Here is a 16,286-nt window from a genome sequence, read left to right on the forward strand (position 1 = left end):
AAAATTGATTCATTCCAATGGAATCCACCTTCAATAGATGTGGTTGTGAATTCATGCAATCATCGTCCTTGGACATCTTCTTTTGTAGTAAAGGACAATAAAAAAAAGAAAAAGAAAAACATAAAAAGACGTTCCCAAATCATGCTTTCAAATTCAAATAGAATTGAAAATCTTGGAAACCCAAGTTACACATTATTAGAACAAAAGCAAATCTGGTAAAAATGTTTGAATCTCTGCAAATCTGGGTCTTAGGCCTTTGAGTTGGCTTTAATGGAGAAAAAAGGGTTTGAGAAAGCGATGGTGATTTGCAAGATTCAAACCCATTTCACTGCAAATCTGTTTCTAGGGTAGTATGGATCTCATGCTTCCACTACACTAATTTTTTTCTTGTAATAACAAGGACTTAAAAGCCCAAGAAATGAACTACATAGGGACTAAGTGAGGACTATTGCTTCCGGTACCTCCCAAGTTGCTTTCTGCACCTCCTTTATGGGAGGTATTGCCCCTCACATTGAACTAAGTTCTGCTCCTGTGTGGAAGGATCCATCTGATAAAAATTTCATGCTTCGGTTTAGACAAAACAAGTTGGTGAGTTGGCCTTGATAATTCATCCAGCATTTCAGAATAGCCTCCTAAGACTAGAAATGTTTTACAAAACATTGATCATGCACATGCTTGTTTCTCCACAACCAAGGAGAGAATGACAAGCAACAACCCAAATAGCAATCCAAATATCAGAGGATTCCCTCCACAAAGAATTAATCAAATTTAGAGTAACAAAAGAAGCTTTATGATTGGCACTGATTAAGTGTAACCAACACCCCATTTTACAGCACAAGAATTAAGAATCCAATGATAGCCACTATAAACACTAAAGTTTTCTGACCTGTCTTCATGCCAAAGGGGTTCATCATCTTCTGCAATCCGCCTTGGAGGAAGGATGACATTAATGCGTTCAATGGTTTCTGAGGGGAGAAACTTTCTTAGATGAGAGAGGTTTCACTTTTCCTCTACATCCTCTTCCAATCATTACTTTAATAAAAATATTTTCATTCTATTTCACTCTACCAAATTATGTCTAAAACACTGTGTGCTTAAGTAATTTGGACCCTAGTCCAATTGCTAAATACCTTTGTTGCTTTTCCTAAAATAGTCATTAGATGACTAGCCACTTGTATGGCCCTGATTAAATTGTTTTTCTTTAAAAGATCTCAACTTTTTAATTTGATATACTTTATCCACAATTTTTTAGAAACTTGTTAGTTTTATTCTCCTATCATTTATTTGTTAATAAATATAAAAGTTGAAGTAAGATTTTCTAAAAAATTAAAAAATAAAATTTTAAAAATAAATTAAAAATTAATTTTAAATTTTGGCCAAAAAATAAAAAATTACATATAAAAAGCACAATTTTATTAAGAGTAAAATTCATAAATTTTTTAAAAATTGAGAATATAACAGGTTATTTTTAGCTATGAAGTGGTTCACCTAACCTTAACCTATGAATGAAGTCAGATATTTTTTATTCTCAATTTTAGCTTTAGCCTTCTTATACCCTAATAACCCTGGTTGAAGCTATCAGCCATGGCTGAATCATTCCTCTTCAGCAAAGCTTGCTTCTGGAGCTTATGAATAAGCTTCTCAGGTGCTGGGTTTATACCATCATCTGCAAGAGTTTAAACAGACACTCTCATTACTCAAGGCTGTGCTGTTGGATGCAGAGAAAAAGCAGGAGCAGAACCATGAGCTATGCGAATAGCTGAAGCAGATCAAGTGTGTCTTCTATGATGCCTAAGCTGTGCTGGTTGAATTTGAATCTGAAACACTGCTAAAGGAAGTGGTCAGAGCTCATGGTACCATAAAAACAAAGGTAGGTCGCTTCTTCTCAAGTTCTAATCCACTTGTTTTTCGTTATAGAATGGCTAAACAAATTAGAGACTAGACAAGGTTGCAGCTGATAGGCAAAAGTTTGTGCATAGAAGGGAGATGACGCATTCCTATGTGACTGATTCAGATGTCACAGGAAGGGAACAAGACAAAGGAGAGATCATAAAGCTCTTGAATCAGCAAGATCCCAATGATGATTGTAATAGTCTCTATGTTATCCCCATTGTGGGAATGGAAGGCTTGGGAAAGTCCACTCTTGCAAAGTTTGTGTTCAATGATAAGAGGATTCATGAGTGTTTCCCTTTGAAGATGTGGGTGTGTGTTTCTGAAGACTTCGACATTAAGCAACTGGTTATTAAAATCATCAACTCTGCTAATGATTCTGCTTTTCTTGCTGATGCTCCTGATCCCCAACTGAATTTTAACATATTGGATATAGAGCAGCTGCAAAAGCAATTGAGAAACAAACTTGCTGGTCGAAAATTCTTACTTTTCTTGGATGATGTGTGGAATGAGAACCATGTTAAATAGGGTTGAGTTGAGAGATTTAATACAAATAGGTGCTGATGGAAGTAAAATTCCTGTGACTACACATAATCATTTTGTTGCTTCCATGATGGGTACCGTTCCCTCTCATATTTTAGAAGGCCTTTTTTTGGAGGATTCATTGTGGCATCTTGTCAAATGGGCATTTAAAGAGAAAGAAGAAGAAGAAAAGTATCCTCATTTGATAAATATTGGCAAAGAAATTGTGAAAAAATGCAGAGGCATTCCATTTTCAGTGAGAACTTTGCTATTTTCAAAATTTGAGGCAAATGAGTGGGAATATGTGAGAAACAATGAAGTTTGGAATTTTCCACCGGAAAAGATGACATTCTACCAGCACTTTAAGCTACAATCTCTTGCCTATTTAATGTAACCTTTCCCGGGTCACTCAGATTCTTCCTTACATCACCAGAAAAGGATAGGACACCGTTAGATGTTACCAATCAGTATTTGCATGAACTGGTGTCAAGATCTTTTATTCAAGATTTTGTCAACTATGGCATTTCCTATTTATTTAAAATACATGATTTGGTGCATGATCTTCCCCTGTATCTTGTAAAAGTTAAGTGTCTACTTGTTTGTCGAAGAAGATTTGCATGGCAAATCATTCACTGCAAAATCAGTAGGTATGAGAACCATTTTATTTCCTAACAATGGCGTGGGAGCCACCAGTGAATGATTTGCCAAGATTTTCTTTACATTGATTTTGATGTACAAATACTTGTAGATTTTGGATTTAAGTGATTCTACATTTGAAACTTTGCCTCATTGGAAAGTTAAAACACTTAAGATATCTCAATCTTTGTAATAATAAGAAAATTAAGAGACTTCCTAATTCCATTTGTAAGCTCCAAAATTTGCAAATTCTGTCTTTACGTGGAAGCATGGAGCTTGAAGCATTGTCCAAAGGTCTAAAAAGCTTGATCAGTCTCTATAATTTTGGGATAACCACAAAGCAAGCTGTTTTGCCTGAGAACAAGATTGCAAACTTGAGTTCTCTTCAATATTTGACAATTGAATGTTGTGACAAAGTGGAGTCTTTATTCTTAGGGGTAGAACTCCCTATTCTTAAAGCATTGGATGTTAGTAGCTGTAACAGATTATAGTCTTTGCCACTTGACAGTAAACATTTTCCTGCATTAGAGTATTTGAGAGTTGACAACTGTGACAAGTTGGAATTATCCAATGGCCATGAAGATCAAAATTTCAACTTAAGGCTGAAAACAATAATGTTTTATTCTTCTCCACAGCTAGTGAATTTGTCTCATTGGCTTCAAGGATCTGTCAACACATTAGTATCCTTGATGCTAGACAACTGCGATAATCTTGAGGTGCTTCCAGATTGGCTGCCAAAGCTAACTTGTCTGAAAGTACTTATATCGCAGATTGTCCCAAGTTGCAGTCTCTTCCATATGGCATCCATTGCGTCAGTGCCCTTGAACACTTGGAAATTGCAGATTGTCCTGAGTTATGCAGAAAATACAAGCCACGAGCTGGAGAGTGTTGGAACCAAATATCACACATCAAAAAGATTAGGACTGTTGAACGGAATATCTGAAAGAAGAGTTAGTGGAAGAGGAAGAAGAATTTGAGGAAGTGGAAAGCCAATAATAAGGCTGATATATGTTGAAGGCCATTCTCTTTTGGGTTTCCATAATGCAGGTTGGAGTTCTTGAGTACTCTACTCTGTTAATGTTTTTTGAGGTATGTCCTTGATAATTATGTCAATTCTCAAGTGATTGCACTATGGATGTTTGTTTTATGTAGACCTGTATGGTGATGTGTCTTTTATCTTCCTCTTTTTATTTTGATTAAAACTGTTATCTTGATAACATTGCAAACTCCAAATAAAGTTATTCAGTTTTTTGTTAGAATGGATAAAAGAACAAAGGGGTATCTGACACTAAAATGACATAATATATCTCATTTTTGCAATTTTTTCACTCTAGAGAAACCAAGCCAATTAAATCTGATCCATTTTTTATGGTTTTTTTTTCGCCTCCTATGTTGGTATATATTTTTGCAAGGGTAGCATCTGTCTATTCTATAGCCAATACATTTATGGAGGATTTTGGCAAATTTGGACTTTTTGCCCAGGCCTAAGATTGAGGGGATGATCAAAGATGTATATACTCTTAGGATAATCAAAGATATATTTGTCGTCTTAATCACAATGAGATATCATTGGAAATTCCAAATGAAGCTATTCAATCTCTCTTTTTAGTTAAGTTGGAGAAATGAACAGAGGGTATCTGACACTAAAATGACATTCAAATATTCTCGTTTGCATCTAGAATTCTCCAGATAACAAAGAACATATGTTAAAACCATATTGGTGCTCTCCTTAATAATAATATGCCTATACAGATTTTAGCTTATTGTATATGGAAATATATCAGCCAAATATTTCTTTCAACTGAATTGCTGCAATAGGTGGGTCATCTTGCTAAAAGTGTAATTGTTACAAGAGAAACAGAGAAACCCAAACTTGCAAGTTGCAAGTGTAAACCATCTGAACATAAGCATTTACGCATGCAATACATCTCAAGTTCTCAACCACATTTTCAGAATACACTTTCTTAGCATGACATTACTTCAGTTTTTTCCAGTAAAATATTATCTTCTACATTTGAAAAAATAACACAAAGTAGTCTCGAAATTGTATTGGTATAATGTATTTATGCAGCCTTTTGTATAAATAAAGAATGAGGATTATAATAATACATCCAAACACCTTTTATTAGTGTATACATTCAGCTCTTTCAATAAATAAAGAAAAGATACAAATGGACTAATTTTTTTGAGATATGTAACTTGCAACAAAATGGTGCATACTGATGTTATTTCATAATGAAGTTATAAATTATTGAAGAAGTTCTGAATATATAAACTTTCAACTTTTTATTCTTGACCATTCAATAAGCTGCATAAGAAATTATTTTTCTCCACGCCATGAATTTGCAGCCTAAACTGAAACAGATGTTTTGAATTTTCGTAATAATAAAACATGACACACACCCATTATTTAATCATTATTTGCCACACACCCATTTCATACACTAGGAAGCCAAAAAGAAAAAAAATATGTAAAAATAACAATCATAATTCTCAGTCACTCTCTTAATTAATGAACCAAATCCTTTAACTTCTTCCAAGCTGGCCTACTTGAAATTTTCTCCCACCAAGCACTCACATTCTTCCTCTCAGTGACCAAGTGCCCCAATTTGGCTTCCTCAATGAGGTGTCCAAGCCCTGGAAGGTGGCTAAGATCAGCCAAAGTGAAGTTATCTCCAGCAAGATATGTGCTTTGAGAGAGCCTACTTTCATACACATCAAGCACCTTTTTTAGATCTTGCTCACATTTGTGTGCCAAGGCCAGGTCCCCAGGCTTACCCATCTTTGGTAGGATCACAAGCTGAAACATGATATTGAAGCACAAATTGTTGAAGTTGTGTGCCTCTACTTCAAGCCACTGCTCCACTAGGGCCCTCTCCTCTAAGGTTTTACCCAATAGGTCAGGGCCACGGTCTGCAAATTTTGATGCATAGTACCTTATAATAGCCCTGGATTCTGTATAATAAATAAGATTAAAAAAAATCACATTAAAAATCTGTAGAGATGAAAGTAATAAAAAGAAAATAAATTGGGATAAAAATTTTGAATTAAAATAAAGTGTAATAATATGAATTTCATATTATTTTACTTTTTTATTTATTTTCCCTCTTTATCTTTAAACGAACACAACTTAATTGGATCCCTCAGAACAGCCTAACGTTGTTGGATGACTATATATGTGAAGGCAACAAAATGATCGTACATCAGTTTCACATACTCACCAAAAGAAATCACGTCCAAAGGAAAAATAAAATAAAACAAAACAAAAAGAATAGAGAAAAAAAGTGAGGTGTATTAATATAATTATTGTTAATAGAAAACTTAAATTGGTAAAGATATAAGGTAAAAATATATATTGAGTTCTCATGTCCTCGACCAAATTATAATAATACTTGAACCGTTCTCATCTTATAAGTTTAGAGATAATAGAGTTTTAGATCTCACTCTCGTATGTATTTTTACGAGATTAAATTAGATCTTGAATTCAAATATATAATGAAAAAAGGAGCGAAATAAAATAAGAAATGTTGTGAATTTAAATATATTGAAATAAATAACTTCATTGCTTTTCTATTTAGATATTTTACTCATTCTGATCAAATTGAAGGGAAGAAAAGGCCTGGTGAAAATTAAATGGAATAAGAAAATTTTATTATAATAATTAAATTAGGATTCTGTACAGACGTACAGTGATTTTTTAGCCCATTAAAACAATCAATTTAATGACACTTTGTATAATTAATGACTAAATTTAAAGATTAAAATGAGTTATTTCTTTAGATGATAAACGTAAGAATTCACTCTTAAAATTTATATCTTAATGGAAGAGAAAAAACATTAAATTTTGAAGAACATTAAAAAGCGAGCGAGTAACAGAAATTAGCTAAAGCCAAAAACATTTTCATTTTTTGGTGCTTTAATTTCTTACCGAAGAGCCTAAAATCACCATCCTCCACAGCTGGAACTTGACCAAAGGGCTGCAAAAAATGTAAATCCCCTTAGTTATCAAGAGCAAGAGTAGGTCAATTCGTTACACATAATAATTACATGAAAAAATCCCTTGAAATTCCACAAAGTATAAACACAGAAACTAATGACAAAAGGTAAGACATAATTCATTTATTGAATTGAAACTTTGTGTGTGTGCCTAGGAAATCTTAGAACTTAATTAACCAAATTATTCAAGGTAGGTTGAGTCCACCTGTCTGAGAAGAAATTCAGGTTTCTTATGCTCTCCTAGATCAAGATCAACATGCACAAGTTCAAACTCTACTCCTTTCTCTAAGAGGCAAACCAACACCCTTTGAGGACAGGCTGCACTTGCAGGACCATACACCTTCACCACCATATTTCTCTGCCTAATTAATTATACTTTGTTGTAATAATTGAAGTTGGTGCTAAAAAATAGAGTGATTTTGGTTTTGGCATATTAATTAATCGGGTGCTGCCACTGCTGAATATATATAGCGGAAAGGAGAAGTACGTATTGCTAGAAATGCCTTCTACACTTAACTGTCCAGTGTTCACCAACCGCATGGTGCAACCAGCAGGCAGCATGGGGGTTGCCACGTGATGAATTCTTCGTCTCCCTGTTCATTTTAGGCAATCTTGTTTCACCTCCCGACTTTACACTCTCTCTTGAGCAATATTTCATCATTGTAGTTGTTACATCTTGATTCGAACTCAGACGTGTAATTTAAGTGTAACGTGTTTGATGATTGAAAATTAAATTTTAAATGATAAATTGATGAAGTATTATGGTTTGCATTAAGTTGAGTTATATTATAAACATTTTTATAATTTATGTTGATTATGTTTTTGTTTATTTATATTTCATTTAAAAATGTGATACCTACTCCATGTTTATTGTTGTTTGTATTTCGATCCTGTGATAATCTCGTGTGTGAAATTATATGATTAAGTAAATGACTTTAAAATTTGATCATAATGCTCAAGAGAAATTATATTATCAATCAATTAAAAATTATTATTAACATAATTTATAAGATAATTAAAGTAAAAGTTAATAAATTTAATAAATCTATAAAACGTGATGTTTTATAATTGAGGATTGATGTAAAATTATTTTATACTATGTATAATTTATTTTTTATATTTTATTATGCCGACAAAAGATATTTATGAGTAACTTACATACCTAATAATTGTGAAGAGGTTTAAATTATTTTTTTTCTTTCTATTTCAGCATTATACTTTTCTTTTTAGTAATAAAATATGAGTAAAATACATTCCTTATTTTTTTTAGTAAACTACGCTCATAATAGGGAATGGAGATTAAAATTAGATTTTTATTTATTTCAGAATTTACACTTCTTTTTCGTACTAAAATATATGATATGTTTTAATTTTTCTATAATTATAAGATAAAATCCACATTATGAGGGTTTGTTGATTTTGAGTTATTGGATTAATTAAATTTGTGTGCTTGGATTTTTTATTTTTGTTTTACTAGAGTTTTTCCATGATTTTACACTCTTAGATTTCATTGTGGTGTTGAAATTGTGGTTGGATTGTGTTAATTTGATTGCCTAAAAAAGGTATAGTTTGGGTGGGTGAAATTTTTGGTTGTATACGTAACTTTTTCCTTCTCATTATTGATAATCCGAAATAGGCATGAGATAGAAAATATATTTTAGGAAAAAAATAAAACAAATTTTAACTTTTTGGATACAATAAACTTAACTCATACTAACATATTATTGATGGAGTTAGTTCAGATTAGGTTTGATAAGAAAGATGTGCAAGCCTGATACAATTCTAATCGAAGTATTTTGATTGGTTTAATTAATAGGTTTAGTTAAACCTAATCCAAATCAGTCGGTGTAAATCCCTGGATAAAATTTGAGAACGTGTTCAACTGTTAAAGAATATGAAAATTAGAAATCTTTTGATAAAATAAATAATATCAAAATTTTAATCACCAAGTTGGTAAAATAAAAGATTTAATATATTTTTTTGGCATCCTTTTATTTATTGGTGTAGATCATTCATAAGTTTTATTAAAGATTAATCTATATAAAAAATTAGATTGATCTTTAATGGTATCTTTTTTTTAATTATGTTTTTTTTCATTCATATTTATAAGATTCAAATTTAAAATCTTACTTTAAAAATCTGAGTTAAATATCACTTAAACCAACCATAATACCTAGAAAATTAATTTTAGATGGAAATTATTTTCACGTAACTAAAACTTTCTTGCACTATATATTTTGCTTCGTGCACTTCATTATATTATATCCAAAATGTAATTTTATATTTCAAATTAGGTTTTCCGGGAAGTAATGGGATGCATGAAGCAAAATACTGAGGAGCAGGAAGCAACAATATTTACAGATGTTGAACCAAGTGGCAGAGTTCTATCACTTCCATGCTACTACTTTTTGTTTAAGAAAAAAAATATATAAAAAAAAATCAAAATGGCCCTAATCTTTTAGTTAGCCCATTCAACATGGGTTCGAATTTGGATACCGAAAGTTAGTCCATTAAGAACAGGCCTATGAGGGCAAACTTTTGGCAATTGCTTTGTGCAGTATACGTCTTTTCTTGTACACCCAATATTTTTCATTATTTTCAAAATTAACCCTCACAAATTTAAGGATTCGTACTCCTTATGGGTCCATATGATTTTTTTAAATTTTTTTTAAAGAAAATATGTTTTGCAAATTAATTTAAAGTTAATGGTCCATACAGGATTCAACATGTGACTTTCAAATTATTAACACAATGTTCCAACTAACTGAGCTAATAGGTCAATTATGTTATAAAAAAATTAATGTCGTTATATATAACACTAAAATTTCTAATGTATATTTATTGCACATGTAAATTTATATAATAAATTTTATGAAAATTAATTTTGGTGCATTAAATTTCTAATCCGTAAGCTTGTGGATTACGAACTTGCAAGCTTACAGATTATGAATCTATAAGTTTGTCAGGGTAATTTTGGAAAAATGAAAAAATATTAAGTATACAAGAAATGTGCTGGGTGCGTAAAGCAATTGTCTAAACATTTTATTTAGTTTCCAAGCCCCCATGATTCCCAAGCTAGTTAGTACGGGAAACATGGGACTTGAACCCTACACTCCCAAGTTGAATCCTGTACCCCCTCTAATTCAATGAAAATACAATAATATCCTTAATGAAATTTTCATCTCCTTTTTCCCTTCATCAAATTTAATTGACCATAAAAAGCTTCTGAAATGAACTTTTTGTAAGAAAAAAAATGCTTCTGGAATAATCTTTTTGAAGCATTTTTTCTTATGGAAAGGTCATTTTGGAATGCTGGTTTTAAAATCTAAAGTAATCTTTTTGAAAGTGTATTTTTTATATTCTAAAAAGGGGGTTTCAAAAATCATCATTGTACTTGCAGAAAGCAACAAGTACAATTTGTAGTAGCTTTTTCCAGAAGTATATTTTGTATATTCCATAAAGGGTGTTCCAAAAAATTCTATTTTAGCTTGTAAAAGGATCATTTCAGAAGCAAAAATTACAATCCAGAAATGCATTTTTTATCTTTTGAAATTGTCATCCTGGAAGCACTTTTTTTGCTTATGGGAAAGGTGTTATATAAGATTTTTTTTTCTTTTTAAAGGGTGATTCCATAAGAGTATTTATACCCTTATGGAACGCCTGTTTTAGGAATAGATTCAAAACTCGAAATAGGAACGTCAATTATGGGAAGAAGAGTTGAGTTGGAGAAGAAGTAAATAATAGGAAAGGAGAGGCTTTGGACTTGAGCTGACTGCAGTAGAAAGAAGAGGAAGAAGGGAAGCACAGGATTAGAAGAAGGTAGAAGGGATAGGTTGTGATTTTTAAAAAACTGGGAGGTGCGGGATGTAACAAGGGTGGTGCGGAATTCAATTACCCCAAAACAAGTGTATTGGATTAGTGGCTTTTTTAAACAAATCCAGTTCAAGAGCAGTCCTGACTATTCCAAAACACATACGGGATAGTGAACGAGAATGATATGAATAATTTCGATCCTCCCCTAATAAAATTGTTAAATATTTTACTAATTTCTTAAAGAATGTTCTAGAGATGATTTTCTGAAAAACTGATGTTTCTTTTTTATCTTGTCATTGAAGACAAGAGAAATGCTACCAATTCAACATTCTCTTCTTTCTTTTTTTGTATAGTTTAGGCATGTCTCTTTTGTCATTTACTTTAGTGGATCATATTCTTCAACAATAAAGAAAATGTTATAAGAAATCATGTAAAAAAGATACGATGGAAAAAGATGTCGGCCACATTCAAATGCTAGCTATAATGGCAAATACATAAAATTGTGTAAAAGTTGGAAAACAATAGGCTTCTTGTTACTAAACTGAGAACCGATATGGAAACATTGTCCTGAGGAATATTCTTGCATAGGAAGATATGAAATATAATTCTAACTAACGAGCCAAATTTGAAAATTCTCCAAGAACCAAAATTAACAATCTTTGCTTTTGGTACGTACCGTCTTAAATAAGGAAGACTGAGTCGAAAGATGACGTAGTTTTGCATGTAATATAAAGTCATTCAATTAATGCTGCTAACGTTGCACTATCAAAGGCTTAAGTTTTGCAGATGATGATGAGAAACGAATAATTGGACACCAAAGTTAATATTCTTCGCACCCACTATAATGAAAACTAGTATTGACTAATTCACGACATTAATATAAAACAGTTGGCAGATTGCGACTTAGTGTATTAGAAGCTCCCAAAGCCACTCTCCTTCGATTCTATATCGCGTATTTCTCATTTGATATCGAAAGTTTCATCACTGCTTTTGCAAGCGGAAAAACTATCTTTATGCTATCTTAAATGACGGCCAAAAAATTCCCCTCTAAATGTTCAGAGCATCTATGATATAAATTACAACTTCTTATGTAATAATTTAATTATATATAGAATACAAATTTCTTAAATATTATTATTTATTATATATCCTCTTCTGATGTAGTATTGTAGATCCATTTACTCGTTCCCTAATCAGATTAGCTGCGATGATTGCTCGATAAGTCGATAACTATAGTCACTTTATTCATATATTATTGAACAGAGTTAACTATGTGGAATTCTAAGTTTTCCAATTATATTTACTCTAATTCGAACAAATAATATAGATGATGTTTAAAAATCAGATGGAAAGTAACTTTAAAGATAAAAGTATTTTTTAAAAAGAATTAAAATTTTATTTTAATTTTATTTTTATCTATTGAATCTCCGTTAAAACATATGTCGTGATGACTATAAAGCAAACATGTACATAATCAACACTCAACACACATAAATTATAGTTTCAAAGTTTCAAATATAGGTTTAAACTACCGAAATCAGAGATGAAAAGTAAATATAGGTTAACAGACTACAGGCAAATTAATGAGTTATATATTAATTATTTGAATTATACCAATATGTATAATTTATTGATTGATTCACTAGAATTATGGTCCTGTAAAAAAAGCTAATGAATTATGAGTCAAATAAGTTATAAATTGACTCGTATGAATGAATTGGTGTGATGAAAATAAAAATATGTGTAGTTTATACTTTAAAAAAGTCAAATTATCAATTTTATAATAAATATTTTAAAAATTATATATAAGACCATTTTTAATTAGTTGACTGTAATTTTTTTATTAATATATAAAAACTAAATTCGTAAAATAAGAAAATTGATAGTAAATACATAATAAATTACTCACTTTTTTTCTTGATGGTAGTAAAAATCATGTTCGTTCCAAACTTATAAGTGTATGTTTGTATTTTTTATGAACTTGCGGTATCACAAAACTCAATAAATCAATGTTACTTTACCGCATATACATTGAAGGTATTTCTTCTAAAAATGTAGGTTGGGGTTGTCATAACAACAATCCAAACATACTTCAAATCACTTAGAATGTGTTAAGAAATTATTAGTCTTTTCGTAATTATAAGAATCTTTTTTTAATGAAAGCTATTTTGGATATATTAAGTTTCTTTTTATAGGAGGATTCATTAAGTTATTATTAAGCATATTTACTAATATTTTGTATAAAAAGAAAATTTATAACTTTTATTTTCTAACTTACTTAGATTTTTTAGCGTGTGTGTGTTTTACAATAATATTCAATGTTATTAAATATAATATTATATTTTTTAATTATTCAATAAAAGTAAGTGATATAGGGTGGGGGCCGGGGTAACTAGCACCATTGACGCATTTTAAAATTATACATTGTATATATATGCATGAAATATTTTAAATTTATATTTTTTGTATTCATTTATGATATTCAAAATATTCAATGTTATTAAATAGAATATTATATTTTTTATTCAATAAAAGTATGTAATGTAGGGGGGGACTGTATATTAAAATTGCACATTGTCTATATATATATGCATGAAATATTTTAAATTTATATTTTTTTGTAAATAATTAATTTATGATATTCAAAAGGTAAAAAAAATTATTAAACAACGATTTTGAATTAAACAATGAGGAAAAAACAATATTTTTATTAAGAAGATATATGAAATTAGTTTACGATACTTGAGTAAAGCACAGCAAAGCAAAATAGTAAAATATTAAGTTTTATAACACTGAAAAACAAAATGTTTTTTTTAGAGAAAGCACATTATGATTACCTTTTTAGATAAGATAAAATAATTAAACTACACAGCTGGATAAACCTTTGGAATAATATCCATAATTTACACGATCGCCTTTGTAAGATTTTTTTGAATAAACTATTGAATTGAAAACTGGGGAAATATCATCATTGGCTGTTTTCTCTCTGAACCAAAAGATTGTGGTGTCGATCACCGACAAATATTTTCCGTTATTTACATTTTATGATGTTAATTTGGGGAGGAAAAATAAATATATAGACATGTTTCGAGAAGACTAACTCGTGCACATGGTTGAGGGTTGTTAAATGAAATATCAGCACTTGTTCGGGTATTATTATTTTTTATTTGTAAAAATACTAAAATGATAGTAGTATTTTTTAATTTTTACATTTAAGGAAAATTGTGATTATTATAAAATTTTGAAGACATTTTTTCAATAATGATGTTTTCTTTCAGAAAAATAAATAAAAGAATCCTAAACTGATTTTTAAAGTAAAAATATATATAAATATATAATTTTTTATTTAAAATGCATTGCGATATAAACTTATTAAAATTTGAAGATAAACATTTATTTATTGGTGTTTAGGTTGTCGTTTATATGATCTCAAATTATTCTTTAGACGACAAAAGTTTAACTCTCGTGTTTTCCGAATTACAATTTTAAATGAGAAATCAATCTTCAAATTATTATAATTTTTTTAAAAAGTTAATATGGCTTCATGCTTTGAGTCTATTTGTTTAAAGCTTTTGGTCACACAATAATAATAAAGCTTTTGTCTAAAAAGCACAACATTTTCTTATATAATATAATATTCCTAGGTGATGTGAATTTAATGTGAACGTGGGAGCTATATCAAGAAATAGTCTAAATTAGAATATTCTATTAGTACCAACTACCAAGAACGTGACGAGGGAATATTATTTTATTTCTCCTATCAAACAAAAGTTTCAAACTACAATTAATATTTTAATCAATGTTCGATAAAAAAAAAGTTTATTTTTACTTTTAGCATTTTTAGTAAAATAAATTTGATAATTTATAATTTTAGAACCGTATAATTTTGATTCATTGTTGATTTAATATTGACGCGGTAGACGGTAGTGAAGTGCAGATGTGGAAATACAACCTTATTGGCTATAGCTTAGGTTCAAATTCAAGATTTTAAGGTTACGACAAGTCTTTGCACAAGTATGAGAATTACTACGTCACTGTACCTGTTTTGAAATATGTATAAGAAATATATCATATAACATTAATAAACACAAATATGGGAAAATGAAAGAAAAAAACTATTCAATTACAAAAGTTCATTTTTGTTTAAATAACTTTTTCACGTAGTAAAATAAACTTTCGATTTGCTCAAAATGTTGTCTAACGCACTCATAGTATATGCATGTCTAACTGATATTAATTTTTCTTATAATACCAAGAATTTCGTCTTCTTAACCATAGTCAAGTTTCAACTTTCCCTTTTCTATACGCAATGGTATTTATATAATATTCAAAATCACAATTAAAATCTAAAAAAAAATCAAAATTAACGTAACTTTTAATTTGTGTTAATTCGAGCGTGACACACAAGAAAAAATTCATTTTGTAATTATAAAATATAAATATTTGTGTTAAATGAAAAATTTTCAAACATTAAGCTTTCTAATTTTCAAATATAATTGTATTTAAAACTTAACGTAAAATGTGTCCGTTAATATAATAAGAATTTGTATTTAAGTATAAACATTATAATTTATATTTAAAATCGAAGTTTCCATTGATTATCTTTTCAAACACTAGTAGAGGAGATATAAAGTGTCCAAAATAACAAACAGTGAATAAATTATTTATTTTGTTATTAAAATAAAATAATAATATGATAACTCCATTTCACTTTACTCTTAATACACACTTTGAAGAGAAAAATAAATAAATAAATAGATATATTGTACGACCGAAAATATTAACCTTAACTTAGGATCAACATGTGATTTAAAATAAAATAATTAAGAATGAAGTGACATAAGATTATCATATCAATATTTAAATCTTTATAATAAAAATAAATAATTTATTCTATTATTTGAATTATTAATATAATTAAGGAAATTAATTCTATTTCATTCGATTGTACACCTTTTATATATATATTTGATTATTGATGTGTCCATTGTACCCGTTAAGTGGTCCAAACTCCAAACAAAATAAATATATTACATAATTTATTTTAATCCTTATATTTTAGTCATTTTATTTTTTTTAGTCACTATCAAATTATTTTGATTATTTTAATCTTAGAAACATTTTTTTATTTTTTTTATTTTTATTGTTAAATGAGTTTCCTTCAATAATTACAAGATAAATGAAGTCTAGCGCAATATTGTTGTCTATGTTGACGCATTAATCATTTCAGTTCATATAATTTGAGTATTTTATTTTTTTAAAGTTATTTTGTTCATTTTAATCTTTAAAATATATAGTCTAAAATAATATTTAAACCTATGTCATATATACATATAAAATTGTCACAAAAATTGTAGATCTATGTTTGGATATCATCCCATGACTAAAATAAAATGTAGTGCAATTAAAAACGAAACAAAATACTATAT

General features: G+C 29.5%; 1 protein-coding gene and 1 pseudogene across 1 annotated transcript; one reads left to right on the forward strand and one right to left on the reverse strand.

The window, feature by feature from the left end:
• The first annotated feature begins 1,482 nt into the window (after positions 1 to 1,482).
• LOC114382829 lies at positions 1,483 to 4,304 on the forward strand (annotated as a pseudogene).
• A 1,011-nt stretch (positions 4,305 to 5,315) lies between these two features.
• LOC114382830 (glutathione S-transferase F11-like) lies at positions 5,316 to 7,479 on the reverse strand. The gene is made up of 3 exons (XM_028342470.1): positions 7,250 to 7,479; positions 6,977 to 7,025; positions 5,316 to 6,003 (listed from the first exon to the last, which is right to left on the reverse strand). The coding sequence occupies exons 1-3, from the start codon at positions 7,394 to 7,396 to the stop codon at positions 5,558 to 5,560; spliced, it is 642 nt and encodes a 213-aa protein (XP_028198271.1). The 5' UTR covers positions 7,397 to 7,479; the 3' UTR covers positions 5,316 to 5,557.
• Positions 7,480 to 16,286: the final 8,807 nt, after the last annotated feature.

This window comes from Glycine soja, chromosome 13 (genome assembly GCF_004193775.1).
Source record: "Glycine soja cultivar W05 chromosome 13, ASM419377v2, whole genome shotgun sequence".
NCBI lineage: Eukaryota > Viridiplantae > Streptophyta > Magnoliopsida > Fabales > Fabaceae > Glycine > Glycine soja.

Coding starts and splice junctions, on each gene's coding strand:
- LOC114382830 (XM_028342470.1), bottom strand. CDS start 7,396: ATGGTGGTGAAGGTGTATGGTCCTGCAAGTGCAGCCTGTCCTCAAAGG. Junction 7,026..7,249: donor CTGAATTTCTTCTCAGACAG/GTGGACTCAACC, acceptor CATTTTTTGCAG/CCCTTTGGTCAAGTTCCAGC. Junction 6,004..6,976: donor TGGTGATTTTAGGCTCTTCG/GTAAGAAATTAA, acceptor TTTATTATACAG/AATCCAGGGCTATTATAAGG.